The sequence below is a fragment of the Phoxinus phoxinus genome (genome assembly GCF_949152265.1).
Source record: "Phoxinus phoxinus genome assembly, chromosome: 12".
Taxonomy (NCBI): Eukaryota; Metazoa; Chordata; class Actinopteri; order Cypriniformes; family Leuciscidae; genus Phoxinus; species Phoxinus phoxinus.
In genome coordinates, this window is record NC_136887.1 from 36,170,790 (window position 1) to 36,192,543 (window position 21,754).

Sequence of the window (21,754 nt, forward strand, 5' to 3'; positions counted from 1 at the left end):
ATAGATAGATAATATCTAAAATATGCCAAAATATCTACTTGAATCTTGAATCTCTATACATGAGAGAGAGAGAGAGAGAGAGAGAGACTCAGAGTTGTTAGAGAGAGAGAGAGAGAGAGAGAGAGAGAGAGAGAGAGAGAGAGAGGAGAGAGAGAGAGAGAGAGAGAGGAGAGAGAGAGAGAGAGAGAGAGAGAGGAGAGAGAGAGAGGAGAGAGAGAGAGAGAGAGAGAGAGAGAGAGAGAGAGAGACAGAGAGAGAGAGAGAGAGAGAGAGAGAGAGAGAGAGAGAGAGAGAGAGAGAGAGAGAGAGAGAGAGAGAGTTTTAGGAGCTTAAATAACCGAAGGCATCGAGGAGCTGAGCGCGCGGGAATACGAGACATTATTATCAGTAATGATTCAGTCTTTCATCTTCAGCATCACCGCTTTATTCTCTGTGATGATGATGATGTGTGTGTGTGTGTGTGTGTGTGTGTGTGTGTGTGTGTGTGAGTGAGTGAGTGAGTGTGTGTGTGTGTGTGTGTGTGTGTGTGTGTGTGTGTGTGTGTGTGTGTGTGTGTGTGTGTGTGTGTGTGTGTGTGTGTGTGTGTGTGTGTGTGTGTGTGTGTGTGTGTGTGTGTGTGCTTCATCTGAACGACACGAATCAAAGCACAACTGTCGCGCCACACGAGTTCTGACCCGCGTAATGGGACACACATGTTCCCCGGTGACAGGGATCCTGAGTCATTCGCTTTTCGCTTTTCTCGGAGGCTAAACGTTTCCCTCGGACCGTCTTTTGATATCCACGGAACCTTTCAAGTCTTTTAAGTCAGATTTGACAGACTCCGCATGAAAAGGGTTAAGACAACTCTCGCAGAGACACGACAAAGGCTCTTTGTGCCTCCGGACTGCGAATCAAAGCCGGAGTTTGTGGAGTTAAACAAAGCTCTGATAGGCCTACAGTCTCTTTGTGTCGCAGTTCAGCCTCATTTGTTGCCCTGAGATTTCAATAAAAACTATGGTAATCGGCTTCTCCACGCACACTGCCCCTAAAGCTCATGCTAATTGTGTTTCCCAACACAAACACAACACGAACCATCAATGCCAGTTATTTACAGCTCAGATGCAGCTCGGAGACCGTCTCGAAGCGGGCGGCGGGAGGGTGTGTGTAAGTGTGTGTAAGTGTGTGTAAGTGTGTGTTTATGTTGCTCATAAGGATCAAACATTCCCGCAGCGCGTGAGAGCGCGAGACTTCAAAGCGCGCGACACTCATTTCATCTAATGGGCTCTAAGTGTCTCCAAGCCTAATTACAGATTTATTCGCTTTAACAGCCGGATGTGAAATTAAGGAAATGCTAAATTACCGTTTGCATGTAATTGTATCAGTTAAAGGCCTACAACTGCAGTTTAAAGAGGAGAACGGGTTTCTGCAAGAATGTAGACCCATGCAATATTGAATCAGTTTTAATATCTCGCACTATATTCGTGTTGTTTGTGTTATGGTCGTGTTCTCTGAGCATGCTCTGTTCCTCCAGCTACACACTGAGAGCTGTGAATGTCTTCAGAAATGTTCGTGCGGAATGATCGTCTCTTCGGGAGGTTAGAGTTCTGGCTTTGATCCGCCGCTGGCGCCAAAAACAACACCGCCGTCCGAGGCTAATAATCAGCCCAGTAAACACTGGTCACCGCCGATCGATACTGGAGATGACATGTGGAGTCAGCGCACTGTTGATCAGCTGTGTTACGAATAATACGCGTTCATGCTTTGCACATTCTCTTCAAGGAACTCTCATGCAGAAATATAGGCGAGGCGACACAGATAACAATTTTTTTTAAAGAAAATAATGGTTTTTAAAACCACGAATCGCCTTTTTTGACAAAAGAAATAGGAAAAACAGGCTAATCAGTCATCAATGTGGTATACATAAATAAATAAAATCACAAACAATAATTATCGTTGCTGCCGTAATTTATCGTTATTTGCTAACACACTTTAAAGGTGCCTATGTTACAGAACCATCGCTTATTTTGCTCTGTCCAGGACGCAACACGTCACTCACAGATGAACACAGTGCCGAACTTCAGTAACTTAAGCCCCGCCCCTCTGCTCTGATTGGCTCCCCGTGTGTTATTAGCGTACGGTCCTTCATAGCGGACTCGAACACCAGCATGTTCTGAGCATCACATCTGGTTGTTAACACTAACCGTGCACTTCACATCGGTGTGTGTGTGTGTGTGTGTGTGCACGGCCCCGGTTACCAGCATGACCTCTGGGTGTACGGAAGATCATGCCCGTGTGATCCCGGGAGTTCCCGCAGAGATGCAGGAGCCGAAGATCCTCCCGTTCAGTGTCGAGGCTCTGATGGCCGACCGGAGGCCGAACGGTTCTCACACCGGGACTTCAGCGCGTGCTCCCGGGACGGAGGCGGGTCCGGACCGGGCCGGTGCTCGTGCTCGTGTCTCAGTCTCTGGTGATGTGCTGAAGGTTCCGGTGAAGGCGGAGAGCCCGGAGCTCGCGTGGACACCGCCGGACAGCTTCTCTCCCCGTGAGTTACGATCAGGAGCCTGTGATATTAATGAACACACATGAGCTGAGGTTCATATCTGAGTCTGCAACACACACTTGATTTGCATGATTTACCACTCTTAAAAACAAGAGGGAACACTTTACAATAAGGTTCATTAGTTAACATATTAACAAACAATAGGCCTACGTATTTGTTCATCTTTGTTAATGTTAGTTAATATAAATAAAGATGTTTATTGTTCGTGTTAGTTCACAGTGCATTAACTAATGTTAACAAGATGTCAATAAAGTAGGCTATTAGTAAATTATAACATTAACAAAGATTAATAAATGCTGTGTAAGTGCAGTTCATTATTCGCTGCTAACTAATGTAGTTAACTAATAGTTAACTAATGCTAATGAACCTTATTGTAAAGTGTTATAAGTTCTTTATTGACATTTATGGTTCCGTGAAGAATATTCGTCTTTTATTAAATTATAACTGAATTCTAACTAAATCCTTAAAAAATGTTCTTCACAATAAGAAAAAAACTATTTAACTGTTCGCTGAAGGTGTTTTGGGAATGAAAAAAAATGGTTATTTTAAAACACATTTTGGAACCTTTATTTTTATATCGGCTATTCGAATTGAAAGTTATTTAAGTCTGATCAACATCGCGGGAGACGCGACTCAATGACTTTTGCACTCTATATAACGCTGGGGGGGTTTAACCCAATTTTAGGTAAAATATGGACAAACTCAAACATTGGGTTAAATTTTTTTTTTTAAAGAAACCCAATGGCTGGGTTTGTCCATATGTGACCCAAATTTGGGTTAACAACCCAGCATTTTTAGAGTGTGTGTAGACCTCAACATTAGTACTGCATGATGTGAGTTAATAAGTGTGTGTGTGTGTGTGTGTGTGTGTGTGTGTGTGTGTGTGTGTGTGTGTGTGTGTGTGTGTGTGTGGGTGTGTGTGTGTGTGTGTGTGTTCAGGGCGTCTCAGTCCTCCCGCGTGTCCGCTACGGAAACACAAGACGAACCGGAAGCCGCGGACCCCGTTCAGCACGGCCCAGCTGCTGGCGCTCGAGCGCCGGTTCCGGCAGAAGCAGTACCTGTCCATCGCGGAGCGGGCCGAGTTCTCCAGCTCGCTCAGCCTCACGGAGACCCAGGTCAAGATCTGGTTCCAGAACCGGCGAGCCAAAGCCAAGCGGCTCCAGGAGGCCGAGCTCGAGAAGCTGAAGATGGCCCGTAAACCGATGCTTGCTCCGGCCTTCGGGATCTCGTTCCCACACGTGCCCGGGTCATATTCGGGATCGCACGAGTTTCACAGACACTCGCTGAGCTTGAGTCCGGTGGGACTGTACACACACATGGGATACAGCATGTACCATTTAGCCTAAGACACGAGAAATATCTCTTCAGCGGACTATTGCGATAACAGTGCACACGGTTATTAATAATCGCATCACGGGCTTGAGTTATGAACACGGCTTGAGTTATGAACACGGAGAGAGTTATGAACACGGGCTTGAGTTATGAACACGGAGAGAGTTATGAACACGGAGAGAGTTATGAACACGGGCTTGAGTTATGAACACGGCTTGAGTTATGAACACGGAGAGAGTTATGAACACGGAGAGAGTTATGAACACGGAGAGAGTTATGAACACGGAGAGAGTTATGAACACGGAGAGAGTTATGAACACGGCTTGAGTTATGAACACGGCTTGAGTTATGAACACGGCTTGAGTTATGAACACGGCTTGAGTTATGAACACTTATGAACACTTGCTCGAGGGAACTCTGAGTTATTGAGTTCGCGTTTATATTGGAACGGCGTTCTCTCGCGTGATTGTTGCAAACGAGCATTTAAAGATCAACCACACCGACTGTTGTGTCGATGATTCCCTTCGAGAGGGATATCTGATTCTGAACTGTAAAATATTGTACATTTGGACAAAAATACCATTTATATGATGAATATATTTGTTAAATAAATTAATGAAAATGGCATATTCTGTTTCATTAGTTTCCTTGTTCTGAGAGAGAGTTTTTTAAAAACATGTTTCAAAATTAAACCGAAATATTTGATGAGGATTGAACTCAGTCCAGAAGTGTTAAATCTTAATCTCAAATATCTGCATGTGGTTTAAATGAAAACACTCGAATACACAAATTACAACCCTTTCGAAATGTTGATGCTAAGACAAAAAGAGTAAATGAAAAAGAAGCATCAGTTCTGGCAGATTAGCGATAGTTCTGCTTCTGTAGATCAGAACATCGGACACTCAGTCGGTAATCGTGAATAATCTCGTACAGAAACACATCTGTGTTAAACTCATAAAGTGTTGAGTTTATTAACCTGTCATCGATCATCTGAGTCTCTCCACAGCTGGAGTTATTGCTCTTGGCGCCGCTGGACCGACATCTACGGGAACACACCTGAGCAGATGAGCCCGGTCCCGGACGCGGGTCAGGACAGTGGGTCAGGGTTGTGGTTCGGGTCAGGACAGTGGGTCAGGGTTATGGTTCGGGTCAGGACAGTGGGTCAGGGTTATGGTTCGGGTCAGGACAGTGGGTCAGGGTTCGGGTTCGGGTCAGGACAGTGGGTCAGGGTTATGGTTCGGGTCAGGACAGTGGGTCAGGGTTCGGGTTCGGGTCAGGACAGTGGGTCAGGGTTGTGGTTCGGGTCAGGACAGTGGGTCAGGGTTCGGGTTCCAGTGAGTGTGAGGACTGGAGTGTTCAGAACATGTCCAGGGCGGATCGCTGATGAATTGTGTTTCGGGTTCGACGCTGATTGTCGTTTCAAGTTCTTAATTTTCAACAGATCTTGTTGAATTTGAAAATAATTTTTTAAAAATGAACCTTTTTTACAGCCCCTATTAATCTTCAAAAATGTAAATGAGCATGTGATGTTCAACGAGAAAACTGATGAATTCCTGGTGTCTGTCAGGTCCGGTTCGGAACATCGCGCTGATCGGTAATTAATAAAAGCGTTAATGACAATGCGAATCACACGGGTGAGCGCGCGCTGACCTCATCACTATAGATCTGAGGGAGATCGTCATTTCCTTTCTCTCTCTCTCTCTCTCACACACACACACATACACACACTCTCTCTCTCACACACACACATACATACACTCTCTCTCTCACACACACACATACACACACACACTCTCTCTCTCTCTCTCTCTCTCTCACACACACATACATACACTCTCTCTCTCTCACACACACACACATACACACACACACTCTCTCTCTCTCTCTCTCTCTCTCACACACACACACATACACACACTCTCTCTCTCTCTCACACACACATACACACACTCTCTCTCTCACACACACACATACACACACTCTCTCTCTCTCACACACACATACACACACTCTCTCTCTCACACACACACACATACACACTCTCTCTCTCTCTCTCTCACACACACACACACACACACACGCTCGCACACACACACACACGCACACACTCTCTCTCTCTCACACACACATACACACACACACTCTCTCTCTCTCTCTCTCTCTCTCACACACACATACATACACTCTCTCTCTCTCACACACACACACATACTGTTACGTGTTACTGTTTATAATTTTCTATACAGGTCACGTGAGCTCCCGCCGGCTGTGATTGTGGGCGGGCCAACTGCCTTAAAGACGCCCAGTCTGGAGAATGTGTCTCTCTCTCACTTCCCATCCGCTCCTGGTGGCAGACGGAGCACTCTAGCTCCGCTGCGTGCTGGGCCTTTGTTTTCCTTTTGGAATTTGATAGAGATTGATTTAATGTTGGGTTCACAAGCACGATCCCGATATGGGAGTTCTGTTTGTTGCTTTTTGTTTATTATATTTATTTAGAGCTGGTGGTAACTGGTGATGGGTTTTTGCATATTATTTAGTAGAGTTTAGTGAAGAGCAGGAGAAAGAGGACCCGGAAGACTCACACAAACTCTGTCTTTTGTTTTGAACGGGAGGCAGGCAAGTTTCATTTGCTAAGAAGAGTAGTGTGGGTCAGGGTTTTCTTTTGTTTATGTTTTGCTTATTTTTGCCACCATGCTCTGCCTACGTCAAGACGTATTACTTGATTAAAATAATTTATTAACACTGTCACCGAATCTCTGTGGTCTTTTATATGTTATGTTGATCCATAATTCATTTGATGGGTTCGTAACATATAAATGGGGGCTCGCTTAGCCGGGTTTTGAACTATATTTGTCAATGTTTTTTTTGGCATTTTTGTAATTTCGATTTTCTCTTAGTGAAAATCTTTTTCTGTGGTGGTCGCACTGCGCGCTGTGAGTGCGCATTAGTTTGCTGTGATCGCCCTTTGTTAATTATGCCGTGGATTTTCGGTGACTTTTCTATAGTATATTTAATTTTTTTTCGTTTAGGGTGGACCTATTCCGTATTTTTCGCAATGTTTAATTTAGATGCCTTCATTCTCGCTCCTTCACAGGAGGTTTTCTTAACTGCTACGCGTGATGATCTTGTAAGAATTGCTGGCCACTATAAACTTGAGGTGAGTGGTAACCCTTCCAAGGCTGAACTTCAGGATAGGCTTCTTGAAGGTTTGCGAGAACTTGGAGTATTTTTGAAAGTGTCTCCGGATGCATCTACATTGCCTGAGGGTAAGCGTTTTCCTATTGAACCTCCACCTTCACCTAGTAAAGCAGCACTAGAATTAAAACGTTTACAGTTAAGAGAGAAGGAAATTGAATGGGAACGCGAAAAAACTAGATTAGAGGCTGATAGACAGACAGTACGAGAACGGGAGAAGAGAGAACATGAATTTAGATTGAAAGATCTTGAGTTTGCGCAAGCATTACGTATCAAAGAGCTCGAGCTGAAGGCTCGTGAGGCTGGTGTTTCACTTAGGCAAGATCAATTTGACATAACTCGTAACATTCGCCTTGTTCCACCTTTTAATGAGAGCGAAGTTGATAAGTTTTTTGCACATTTCGAGCGCGTAGCAAAAACATTTAAATGGCCCAAAGAAATTTGGACCATGACGTTGCAGTGTGTTTTTACTGGGAAAGCGCAGGAAGCGTATTCCTCGTTAACTCTGGAAGACGCAGCAGATTACGAGAAAGTTAAGCATGCTGTTTTGCGCATTTATGCTCTCGTGCCTGAGGCGTATCGACAGAAATTTCGCAATTATCATAAACCTGAAGCTCTTACACATGTCGAGTATGTTAGAGAAAAAGAAATGCTATTCGATCGCTGGCTTAGCTCGCAAGAAGTGACAACTTTTCAATCTCTTCGTGATTTAATTATTCTTGAAGATTTTAAAAACGGTCTCCCTCAAATAGTCGCTACCCATGTTAGTGAGCATCAGAATCTGACTCCGGCTCGTGCAGCTGTACTTGCGGATGAATATGTACTCACACACAAGCGTGTTCCTTCTAATTCAAAATTTTCACAAAACGTTTCTAGTCATCCAAATGTGTCCAAGGTTTCTAGAGAAACCGTGCCTGTTTCTGGCCGCTCTTCAGACTGGCGTCCGTCGGGGTCTAACGTTACAGCTCCGACCTGCGCGTACTGTAAGAAACGTGGTCATGTTCTGGCAGAGTGTTATTCTCTGAAACGTAAGAATAAGGTAGCGGGTCAACCAGCTTCTGGTAGATCAGAGGTAGGGTTGTGTGTTTCGAACTTGCCTGTGAGTAGGGACGACACTGATACTGATAACCACAGTTTTGCGCCTTTTATAATGGATGGCTTTGTCTCTTTGCCCGGTGAACGCTCAAAAATTCCTGTAAAAATTCTGCGTGACACTGGCGCTTCACAGAGCTTTATCGTACAAGATGTGTTGCCTTTTAGTGAGAAGACTTTTACTGGGGATAGTATTCTTGTACGTGGATTTGAAATGGGTTATGTTAATGTCCCTCTGCATGAGATTTCTCTTATGTCTGACTTAGTCACTGGCAAAGTTACCATGGGTGTACGCCCTTCCCTGCCTGTTGAAAATGTAGCTGTGCTGCTTGGTAACGATTTGTGTGGTGGAAAAGTTTTACCTTGTCCAATAGTGTCTCATGCATTACCAAATTCTTGTACCGATGACCTGTCAATTAATTTCCCTGAGGTTTTCACCTCTAGCGTGGTTACTCGTGCGATGGCGAAGAAGATAAAAAAAGATGAAATTGAGGATCAACTTGATCTTAGTGATACTTTTATTGCTCGACCTTCACTCTCTAGCGATAGTGATTTATCTTCGAATTCTGCTTCACTGTCGTTTTCCTCTGTTCCTAATTTTTCTATGAGTCGAGAGCAGCTTATTAAGGAACAGAAAATTGACCCGTCTCTGTCTTCTCTCCTTTCAGATGCTATATCTGAAGAAGACATTGAGCATTCGCCGCATGGCTATTTTTTACGAGATGGTGTCTTAATGCGCAAGTGGAGACCTCTTATGGCCTCAGCGCAAGATGAGTGGAGAGTTCTCTTTCAAATTGTTGTCCCAGTTTCTTTTCGTGATAAAGTTTTGAGTATAGCTCATGACCATCACTTCGCGGGTCATCTCGGCGTAAATAAGACTACTGACAGAGTTTTACGCCATTTTTTCTGGCCAGGTATTAAAAGGGATGTCGTGAGATACTGCCGAACATGTCATCTATGTCAGGTCACTGGTAAACCTAACCAGGTGATCCCGCCTGCGCCTTTACAGCCGATTCCGGTTACGTCTGAGCCTTTTGAACGCGTTATACTAGACTGTGTTGGCCCATTGCCTCGAACAAAATCTGGGAATCAGTGGTTACTCACCATAATGTGTAGCTTGACTCGTTTTCCAGAGGCCATACCGATCCGTAAAATTACAGCTCCTGTCATTATTAAAGCCCTGATGGGTTTCTTCTCTGTTTTTGGGCTTCCGAAAACCATTCAGACCGACCGCGGTACTAATTTTATGTCCCGTGCGTTTGCGCAAGCTATGCGTCAGCTCGCTGTCCATCATGTTACCTCCAGCCCGTACCGTCCACAGACTCAAGGCGCACTTGAAAGGTTCCATCAGACTTTGAAAAGTATACTCAAGTGTTTTTGCCTTGAGTTTCAGCGTGATTGGGATGAAGGTGTACCGCTTGCTCTTTTCGCTGTACGTGAGGTGGTACAGGAGAGTTTGGGTTTTAGCCCCTCAGAGCTGGTTTTCGGACACACGGTTCGTGGACCTTTAAAACTGTTGAAAGAGTCGTGGCTCGCCGAGCCTAAAGAGTTTTCCAGTTTGACTGATTACGTGTCCACCATGCGTAACAGGCTTAGCCGTGCATGTCAGTTGGCTAGAGACAATTTAGGTCTTTGTCAGAAGAGAATGAAACAGAGGTTTGATCAGAAGGCTGTTTCCCGAAGTTTCAGTCCTGGTGATAAAGTTCTTGTGCTGATTCCGGGAATGGGTTCCGCTTTACATGCTCGTTATAGTGGACCTTATTGCGTTGCTCGCAGAATGAATGATTTGAATTATGTCATCTCTACTCCAGACCGAAGGAGAAGGACCACACTGTGTCACGTTAACCGTTTAAAATTGTACTGTGATCGAGGAGAAGATTCAATCTCGGAACTCACCCCGCCTTGCGCTTCAACTGTCCGTGAAAATGCTTGCGCAACTAAACCGGCGCTGTCCAAGGCGCGTGGTGCTGAAGTTGTTTCTTCACTGGCGGTTGTGGGACAAGGAGAAAATGCGTCTCTGTCAGTACAACCCGGTGCTGTGGCGAGTCCTTTCCTTGAAGATGAGGGTCGTACTCCATCGATGGAGGTTATTGAAGGGAGAATGAAGAATTCTGAAGTTCTTAATGATTTAGATGTATTTTTGTCTAATTTATCAACATTCGAACGCAACGATTTAATCTCCTTGATTAAAAAAAATGAGAGTTTGTTTCCTGATGTGCCTCGTCGAACAACGGCAATTGAACATGACATTGATGTGGGGGTTACATGTCCAATTAAACAGCATCCGTATCGTACAAATCCGCATAAAAGGTTGTTGTTTCAAAATGAGGTAAAATTCATGCTGAAAAATGGCATTGCAGAAACTAGTAATAGCCCATGGAGTTCGCCTTGTTTGCTTGTTCCAAAGAGTGATGGTTCCATGCGTTTTTGCACGGATTTTAGGAGGGTGAATGCCGTTACCAAGGCTGATAGCTACCCATTACCACGTATTGACGACTGTGTTGATCGTTTGGGCTCAGCGGTATTTGTCAGTAAAATCGACCTATTGAAGGGTTACTGGCAAGTTCCGCTGACACTCCGTGCCAAAGAGATTTCAGCCTTTGTGACACCTGATCACTTCCTTCAGTACACCGCCATGGCCTTCGGCCTTCGGAACGCTCCCGCCACCTTTCAAAGGCTTATCAATGGCGTTCTTGATGGTGTGCCTAATTGCGAGGCCTATTTAGACGATTTAGTCATTTATAGTGCCACCTGGCCTTCGCATATGGCCCATCTTTCTACTGTGTTTCGCAAGCTATCAGAAGCTAATTTAACCATCAATTTAGCCAAATGTGAGTTTGGCCAAGCCACCGTGGTGTATTTGGGTAAAGTGGTTGGCCGTGGGCAGGTGCGTCCTGTCCAGTCAAAAATTGAGGCGATTTTGAATTATCCTCCTCCAACCACTCGTCGCGAACTCCGCCGTTTTCTGGGCATGGTAGGTTACTACCGGTCATTTTGCAAAAATTTCTCTGCTTTTGCCTCACCCCTCACTGATTTGCTCAGTTCAAAAGTAACCTTCGACTGGACTTCACGGAGCCAAGCGGCTTTCGAGTCCGTTAAAGCATTGCTGACTACTGCGCCTGTGCTGGCCGCTCCTGACTTTTCTCGGCCTTTTTCCCTCGCTGTTGATGCGAGCGATCTGGGAGCGGGGGCTGTTCTTTTGCAGCATGACGAGGAGGGTCTTGAACATCCTGTCTGTTTCTTCTCGCGCAAGTTTAACCGACATCAGCGTGCTTATTCGACCATAGAAAAGGAAGCCCTTGCTCTTGTGCTTGCCTTTCAGCACTTTGAGGTCTATGTCGGAGGTGCCGTATGTCCGGTTGTGGTATACACCGACCACAACCCACTGGTTTTTCTCGATGGCATGCGCAATTCTAACCAGCGCTTAATGCGGTGGAGCTTGATTTTGCAAGGGTACAACTTGCAGATTAGGCACATCCGAGGACGCGACAATGTAGTTGCAGATGCATTGTCCCGTGCTTGATGGAAATTATGGTAAATAAATTGTTTAAAACAAATGTGTATTGATTGCACCTTTAATTTTTTTTCTCTGTTTCAGTTTAGCAAGGTTTATTTTTCTGCTGAACGTTAATGGTTTGTATATTTCTATATTGTTATTTAAACCAATTTATTTTCTTTAAGGGTGGGGGTGTTACGTGTTACTGTTTATAATTTTCTATACAGGTCACGTGAGCTCCCGCCGGCTGTGATTGTGGGCGGGCCAACTGCCTTAAAGACGCCCAGTCTGGAGAATGTGTCTCTCTCTCACTTCCCATCCGCTCCTGGTGGCAGACGGAGCACTCTAGCTCCGCTGCGTGCTGGGCCTTTGTTTTCCTTTTGGAATTTGATAGAGATTGATTTAATGTTGGGTTCACAAGCACGATCCCGATATGGGAGTTCTGTTTGTTGCTTTTTGTTTATTATATTTATTTAGAGCTGGTGGTAACTGGTGATGGGTTTTTGCATATTATTTAGTAGAGTTTAGTGAAGAGCAGGAGAAAGAGGACCCGGAAGACTCACACAAACTCTGTCTTTTGTTTTGAACGGGAGGCAGGCAAGTTTCATTTGCTAAGAAGAGTAGTGTGGGTCAGGGTTTTCTTTTGTTTATGTTTTGCTTATTTTTGCCACCATGCTCTGCCTACGTCAAGACGTATTACTTGATTAAAATAATTTATTAACACTGTCACCGAATCTCTGTGGTCTTTTATATGTTATGTTGATCCATAATTCATTTGATGGGTTCGTAACACATACACACACACACTCTCTCTCTCTCTCTCTCTCTCTCACACACACACACATACACACACTCTCTCTCTCTCTCACACACACATACACACACTCTCTCTCTCACACACACACATACACACACTCTCTCTCTCTCACACACACATACACACACTCTCTCTCTCACACACACACATACACACTCTCTCTCTCTCTCTCTCACACACACACACACACACACACGCTCGCACACACACACACACACGCACACACTCGCACACACACACACACACACACAAGGGTGTTTTGCTATCCTTGTGAGGACATTCCATAGGCGTAATGGTTTTTATACTGTACAAACTGTATATTCTATCCCCTTACACTGCCCCTATCCCTAAACCTGCCCATCACACACACACACACACACACACACACACTGCCCCTATCCCTAAACCTGCCCATCACACACACACACACACACACACACACACACACACACTGCCCCTATCCCTAAACCTGCCCATCACACACACACACACACACACATTGCCCCTATCCCTAAACCTGCCCATCACACACACACACACACACACACACACACACACTGCCCCTATCCCTAAACCTACCCATCACAGGAGACATTCTGCATTTTTACATTTTCGAAAAAATATAATTGAGTATGTTTATTAACCCGTTCCCCTCATGGGGACCGCTGGCTGGACCCCACAATGTAATATAAACAAAAGCACACACACACACACACGCTCGCACACGCACACACACACACACGCTCGCACACACACACACACACACACACACACACACACACGCTCGCACACACACACGCTCGCACACACACACACACACACACACACACACACTCAGACACACACACACACACACACACACTTTCTCTCTCTCTCTCGCACACTCACACACACACGCTCGCACTCGCACACACACACACACTCGCACACACACACACACGCTCGCACACACACACACACGCTCGCACACACACACACACACACACACACACACACACTCGTCTGTGGCGCCGCTGTCAGGCTCAGTTTAGAGACTCAGAAGTTATTATGATTTGTGGACAGAGAACTCTTGTAATCTGTCCTGTACATGTGTAACCCTATATCATCTAATAAAGAAAAGAAAGAACCAAAACTAGAGTTAAAAAGTAAAATTAATACATATTTAAATCAATAAAAAAAATGTTCCTCCCCGTCGGTGCAGTCTTCAGTATCTGCGCTGCTCTGGAGGATTTATATTCAACGCTCCGGATATTGTTTTGCCCTAAAAATGTCCACGATATTTAACCTTAAATTCCAACTTCATCTTATATTGTCAAGTCAAGTCAGCTTTATTCTTACAGCGCTGTTTACAGAAGCCTACAGTGTGTTCTGATAACCGGAACATAATGCAGCGAAGTGTGTTTCCAGAAGAGATTCCCAGTCCAGCTCCAGTAAGTGCTTCATTTCTGGTGTACAAATAAAGTTATTTATTATTAGTCAACATTATTAAAATAAACCTCTTTCTGTTTTTGCGCTGTTAACTCTAGATGGCCCTTCTCAAAACTCCTAAACACAATCTTAAAAAATAATATTATGAATATTCGCAGACCTGCCCGATATTACACGGTTTGGTTGGAATGTATTACGTCCAATAATTGCGCAGAATATGTTGGAATAACACCAGTGAAGCCATGAAGCGCGTGGATCTACAGCGCCACCTGCCGGCGATTTACTGGACTTCACTGATCATGATCACCACACGTTTCTGTTTAAACATTATTAACAACGGCCCGTGGTTTCAGTTACTACTGTATAATACTGTATAATACTGTATAATACTGTACAATACTGTATAATACTGTATAATACTGTATAATACTGTACAATACTGTACAATACTGTATAATACTGTATAATACTGTATAATACTGTACAATACTGTATAATACTGTATAATACTGTACAATACTGTATAATACTGTATAATACTGTATAATACTGTACAATACTGTATAATACTGTATAATACTGTATAATACTGTATAATACTGTACAATACTGTATAATACTGTATAATACTGTATAATACTGTATAATACTGTATAATACTGTACAATACTGTATAATACTGTACAATACTGTATAATACTGTATAATACTGTACAATACTGTATAATACTGTATAATACTGTATAATACTGTATAATAAATCAGCGTGTATAACGTGCCTATATATGAACAACACGATTAATCATTATAAACAGTAAGACAATAAGATTAGCCATTCTCTTTCGTGATCATGGAATTAATAATTAATAATGTTCGGGTGTCGTACAACATCTCAAACTAAAGGCTTCGCATATATAATAATTAGTCATTACTAATGTATAAATAATACAATTTGTTACTGCAATAAACAGGCCTGTGTTTCTTTTCCTGGAAAATGAATTTGATATTTGACGATTTCGTGGCAATTAAATGCCATGATTTTTGCACCAATTGCAGCATAAATACATAAACCGAGAATAAAACAATATGCTATATGAAAGAAAGAAAGAAAGAAAGAAAGAAAGAAAGAAAGAAAGAAAGAAAGAAAGAAAGAAAGAAAGAAAGAAAGAAAGAAAGAAAGAAAGAAAGAAAGAAAGAAAGAAAGAAAGAAAGAAAGAAAGAAAGAACGAAAGAGAAAATAAATAGGTCTAGATACGATTAGGATGATATAAACAGTTTAATATAGCCTAGTTTGTGTAATTCATTTGTACACGACAGAAAGAGATGATATTTGCCTCTGGTTATTAATATTCACATGCACGTTTTCCTTAAATATTTACCTAACATATTACATCATAATTGATCTTAGACTCATTGTCTTTATAATAAATCACATTACAGTTCATCTTAAAATCTTAAAAGCCGCACTTCTGAATTACGTCCTAATGAAGGAATACTTTATACAATCAAACAATAGGACAGTGCCTTTAAAATGTGTAAATAATTAAAATATCAATAATAAAGTAAATTATTCAATGCAGACAAAAGCAATTCATAAAACTCCAAAAGCTCGAGTGATAACTCCAGCATGACTGAATGTTGTATGGATATTACTGGTGTATGTAATGGTTTTATGGTAGACTAATGCAAATAAACATGATGATAAAAAGACGCTCGTAAATAAAGCGATTATTACAGCAAATAAACCATTTTCTGGCTCGTTTCACTTCTTTTAGCACACACATAATTATTCTGTGTTTATGATGCATCGCTCGTTATTATTATTATTATTATTAGGCTATTATTCACTGCTGATGTTAAGCGTTATTAGGTCGCTATATTACACTGTCATTACAGAAGATATGATCGAGTTTGATTAAAGATTAACAATATTTCTGTAAAGTTTCACGGTGAGATTAAAGCTCGTCCACAGCACGATAACTCTATTATCCATCACTGCACGATAACTCTATTATCCATCACTGCACGATAACTCTATATATCCATCACTGCACGATAACTCTATATATCCATCACTGCACGATAACTCTATATATCCATCACTGCACGATAACTCTATATATCCATCACTGCACGATAACTCTATATATCCATCACTGCACGATAACTCTATATATCCATCACTGCACGATAACTCTATTATATCCATCACTGCACGATAACTCTATATATCCATCACTGCACGATAACTCTATATATCCATCACTGCACGATAACTCTATATATCCATCACTGCACGATAACTCTATATATCCATCACTGCACGATAACTCTATATATCCATCACTGCACGATAACTCTATATATCCATCACTGCACGATAACTCTATATATCCATCACTGCACGATAACTCTATATATCCATCACTGCACGATAACTCTATATATCCATCACTGCACGATAACTCTATATATCCATCACTGCACGATAACTCTATTATATCCATCACTGCACGATAACTCTATATATCCATCACTGCACGATAACTCTATATATCCATCACTGCACGATAACTCTATATATCCATCACAGCACGATAACTCTATATATCCATCACTGCACGATAACTCTATATATCCATCACTGCACGATAACTCTATTATATCCATCACAGCACGATAACTCTATTATATCCATCACAGCACGATAACTCTATTATATCCATCACTGCACGATAACTCTATTATATCCATCACTGCACGATAACTCTATTATATCCATCACTGCACGATAACTCTATTATATCCATCACTGCACGATAACTCTATTATATCCATCACTGCACGATAACTCTATTATATCCATCACTGCACGATAACTCTATTATATCCATCACTGCACGATAACTCTATTATATCCATCACTGCACGATAACTCTATTATATCCATCACTGCACGATAACTCTATATATCCATCACTGCACGATAACTCTATATATCCATCACTGCACGATAACTCTATTATATCCATCACAGCACGATAACTCTATTATATCCATCACTGCACGATAACTCTATTATATCCATCACTGCACGATAACTCTATATATCCATCACAGCACGATAACTCTATTATATCCATCACTGCACGATAACTCTATATATCCATCACTGCACGATAACTCTATATATCCATCACTGCACGATAACTCTATTATATCCATCACAGCACGATAACTCTATTATATCCATCACAGCACGATAACTCTATATATCCATCACTGCACGATAACTCTATATATCCATCACTGCACGATAACTCTATATATCCATCACTGCACGATAACTCTATATATCCATCACTGCACGATAACTCTATTATATCCATCACAGCACGATAACTCTATATATCCATCACAGCACGATAACTCTATATATCCATCACTGCACGATAACTCTATATATCCATCACAGCACGATAACTCTATATATCCATCACAGCACGATAACTCTATATATCCATCACTGCACGATAACTCTATTATATCCATCACTGCACGATAACTCTATATATCCATCACTGCACGATAACTCTATATATCCATCACAGCACGATAACTCTATATATCCATCACTGCACGATAACTCTATTATATCCATCACAGCACGATAACTCTATATATCCATCACTGCACGATAACTCTATTATATCCATCACTGCACGATAACTCTATATATCCATCACTGCACGATAACTCTATATATCCATCACTGCACGATAACTCTATTATATCCATCACAGCACGATAACTCTATATATCCATCACTGCACGATAACTCTATATATCCATCACAGCACGATAACTCTATATATCCATCACAGCACGATAACTCTATATATCCATCACTGCACGATAACTCTATATATCCATCACTGCACGATAACTCTATTATATCCATCACAGCACGATAACTCTATATATCCATCACTGCACGATAACTCTATTATATCCATCACTGCACGATAACTCTATATATCCATCACTGCACGATAACTCTATATATCCATCACTGCACGATAACTCTATTATATCCATCACAGCACGATAACTCTATTATATCCATCACTGCACGATAACTCTATATATCCATCACTGCACGATAACTCTATATATCCATCACTGCACGATAACTCTATTATATCCATCACTGCACGATAACTCTATTATATCCATCACTGCACGATAACTCTATTATATCCATCACAGCACGATAACTCTATATATCCATCACTGCACGATAACTCTATTATATCCATCACAGCACGATAACTCTATATATCCATCACTGCACGATAACTCTATTATATCCATCACTGCACGATAACTCTATTATATCCATCACTGCACGATAACTCTATTATATCCATCACTGCACGATAACTCTATATATCCATCACTGCACGATAACTCTATTATATCCATCACAGCACGATAACTCTATTATATCCATCACTGCACGATAACTCTATATATCCATCACTGCACGATAACTCTATATATCCATCACTGCACGATAACTCTATATATCCATCACTGCACGATAACTCTATATATCCATCACTGCACGATAAGTCAAGTCAAGTCAAGTCAAGAATATTTGTATAGCGCTTTTCACAATACAGATTGTATCAAAGCAGCTTCACAGTATTAAATTAAAATAATAATAAAACGTCCATGTTTGGTAATGCTAATCAATAGTAATATTGATTGATTCATTAAATTGAATATCCCCAACTGAGCAAGCCAAAGGCAACAGTGGCAAGGAAACGAAAAACTCCATCAGGTGACCTAATGGAGAAAAAAAAAACCTTGGGAGAACCCAGGCTCAGTCGGGGGCCAGTTCTCCTCTGGCGGTTATGAACTAGAGGCCGGATTTAACTGTAAGATTAAAACATTTATATGAATGCCTGGTTAAAGAGATGCGTCTTTAATCTAGTTTTGAACTGGGAGAGCGACTCTGAGCAACGAACAGTATCAGGAAGGCTATTCCAGAGTTTTGGAGCTAAATGTGAGAATGCTCTCCCTCCTTTGGTGGACTTAGATATCCTGGGTATAACCAAAAGCCTCGAATTTAGCGATCTTAAAGAGCGCGATGGATTATAGGGCGATAGAAGATCCGTTAAATAAACTGGAGCTAAGCCGTTTAGGGCTTTATAAGTCAGTAACAATACCTTATAATTAATACGGAACTTTATAGGTAACCAGTGTAGAGATGATAAGATCGGTGTTATATGATCATATTTTCTTGATCTGGTAAGAACTCTAGCGGCTGCATTTTGGACTAACTGTAGATTGTTTATTGAGGATGCAGGACAACCAGCTAATAGAGCATTACAGTAATCTAGTCTAGATTACTCTATATATCCATCACTGCACGATAACTCTATATATCCATCACTGCACGATAACTCTATATATCCATCACTGCACGATAACTCTATATATCCATCACTGCACGATAACTCTATTATATCCATCACAGCACGATAACTCTATATATCCATCACTGCACGATAACTCTATTATATCCATCACTGCACGATAACTCTATATATCCATCACTGCACGATAACTCTATATATCCATCACTGCACGATAACTCTATATATCCATCACTGCACGATAACTCTATATATCCATCACTGCACGATAACTCTATATATCCATCACTGCACGATAACTCTATATATCCATCACTGCACGATAACTCTATTATATCCATCACTGCACGATAACTCTATATATCCATCACTGCACGATAACTCTATTATATCCATCACAGCACGATAACTCTATATATCCATCACAGCACGATAACTCTATTATATCCATCACTGCACGATAACTCTATATATCCATCACTGCACGATAACTCTATATATCCATCACTGCACGATAACTCTATATATCCATCACTGCACGATAACTCTATTATATCCATCACAGCACGATAACTCTATATATCCATCACTGCACGATAACTCTATTATATCCATCACTGCACGATAACTCTATATATCCATCACTGCACGATAACTCTATATATCCATCACTGCACGATAACTCTATATATCCATCACTGCACGATAACTCTATATATCCATCACTGCACGATAACTCTATATATCCATCACTGCACGATAACTCTATATATCCATCACTGCACGATAACTCTATATATCCATCACTGCACGATAACTCTATTATATCCATCACAGCACGATAACTCTATATATCCATCACAGCACGATAACTCTATTATATCCATCACTGCACGATAACTCTATATATCCATCACTGCACGATAACTCTATATATCCATCACTGCACGATAACTCTATATATCCATCACTGCACGATAACTCTATATATCCATCACAGCACGATAACTCTATTATATCCATCACTGCACGATAACTCTATTATATCCATCACTGCACGATAACTCTATTATATCCATCACAGCACGATAACTCTATATATCCATCACTGCACGATAACTCTATATATCCATCACAGCACGATAACTCTATATATCCATCACTGCACGATAACTCTATATATCCATCACAGCACGATAACTCTATATATCCATCACTGCACGATAACTCTATTATATCCATCACTGCACGATAACTCTATTATATCCATCACAGCACGATAACTCTATTATATCCATCACAGCACGATAACTCTATATATCCATCACAGCACGATAACTCTATTATATCCATCACTGCACGATAACTCTATATATCCATCACTGCACGATAACTCTATATATCCATCACTGCACGATAACTCTATATATCCATCACTGCACGATAACTCTATTATATCCATCACAGCACGATAACTCTATATATCCATCACTGCACGATAACTCTATTATATCCATCACTGCACGATAACTCTATATATCCATCACTGCACGATAACTCTATATATCCATCACTGCACGATAACTCTATATATCCATCACTGCACGATAACTCTATATATCCATCACTGCACGATAACTCTATATATCCATCACTGCACGATAACTCTATATATCCATCACTGCACGATAACTCTATATATCCATCACTGCACGATAACTCTATATATCCATCACTGCACGATAACTCTATTATATCCATCACAGCACGATAACTCTATATATCCATCACAGCACGATAACTCTATTATATCCATCACTGCACGATAACTCTATATATCCATCACTGCACGATAACTCTATATATCCATCACTGCACGATAACTCTATATATCCATCACTGCACGATAACTCTATATATCCATCACAGCACGATAACTCTATTATATCCATCACTGCACGATAACTCTATTATATCCATCACTGCACGATAACTCTATTATATCCATCACAGCACGATAACTCTATATATCCATCACTGCACGATAACTCTATTATATCCATCACTGCACGATAACTCTATATATCCATCACTGCACGATAACTCTATATATCCATCACTGCACGATAACTCTATATATCCATCACTGCACGATAACTCTATATATCCATCACAGCACGATAACTCTATTATATCCATCACAGCACGATAACTCTATTATATCCATCACTGCACGATAACTCTATATATCCATCACTGCACGATAACTCTATATATCCATCACTGCACGATAACTCTATATATCCATCACTGCACGATAACTCTATTATATCCATCACTGCACGATAACTCTATATATCCATCACTGCACGATAACTCTATTATATCCATCACAGCACGATAACTCTATT

At 41.3% G+C, this 21,754-nt stretch overlaps 1 protein-coding gene across 1 annotated transcript; it reads left to right on the top strand.

The window, feature by feature from the left end:
• The first annotated feature begins 1,945 nt into the window (after positions 1–1,945).
• msx1a (muscle segment homeobox 1a) lies at positions 1,946–4,497 on the top strand. Its single transcript, XM_079630899.1, has 2 exons — positions 1,946–2,521; positions 3,479–4,497. The coding sequence occupies exons 1-2, from the start codon at positions 2,239–2,241 to the stop codon at positions 3,883–3,885; spliced, it is 690 nt and encodes a 229-aa protein (XP_079487025.1). The 5' UTR covers positions 1,946–2,238; the 3' UTR covers positions 3,886–4,497.
• Positions 4,498–21,754: the final 17,257 nt, after the last annotated feature.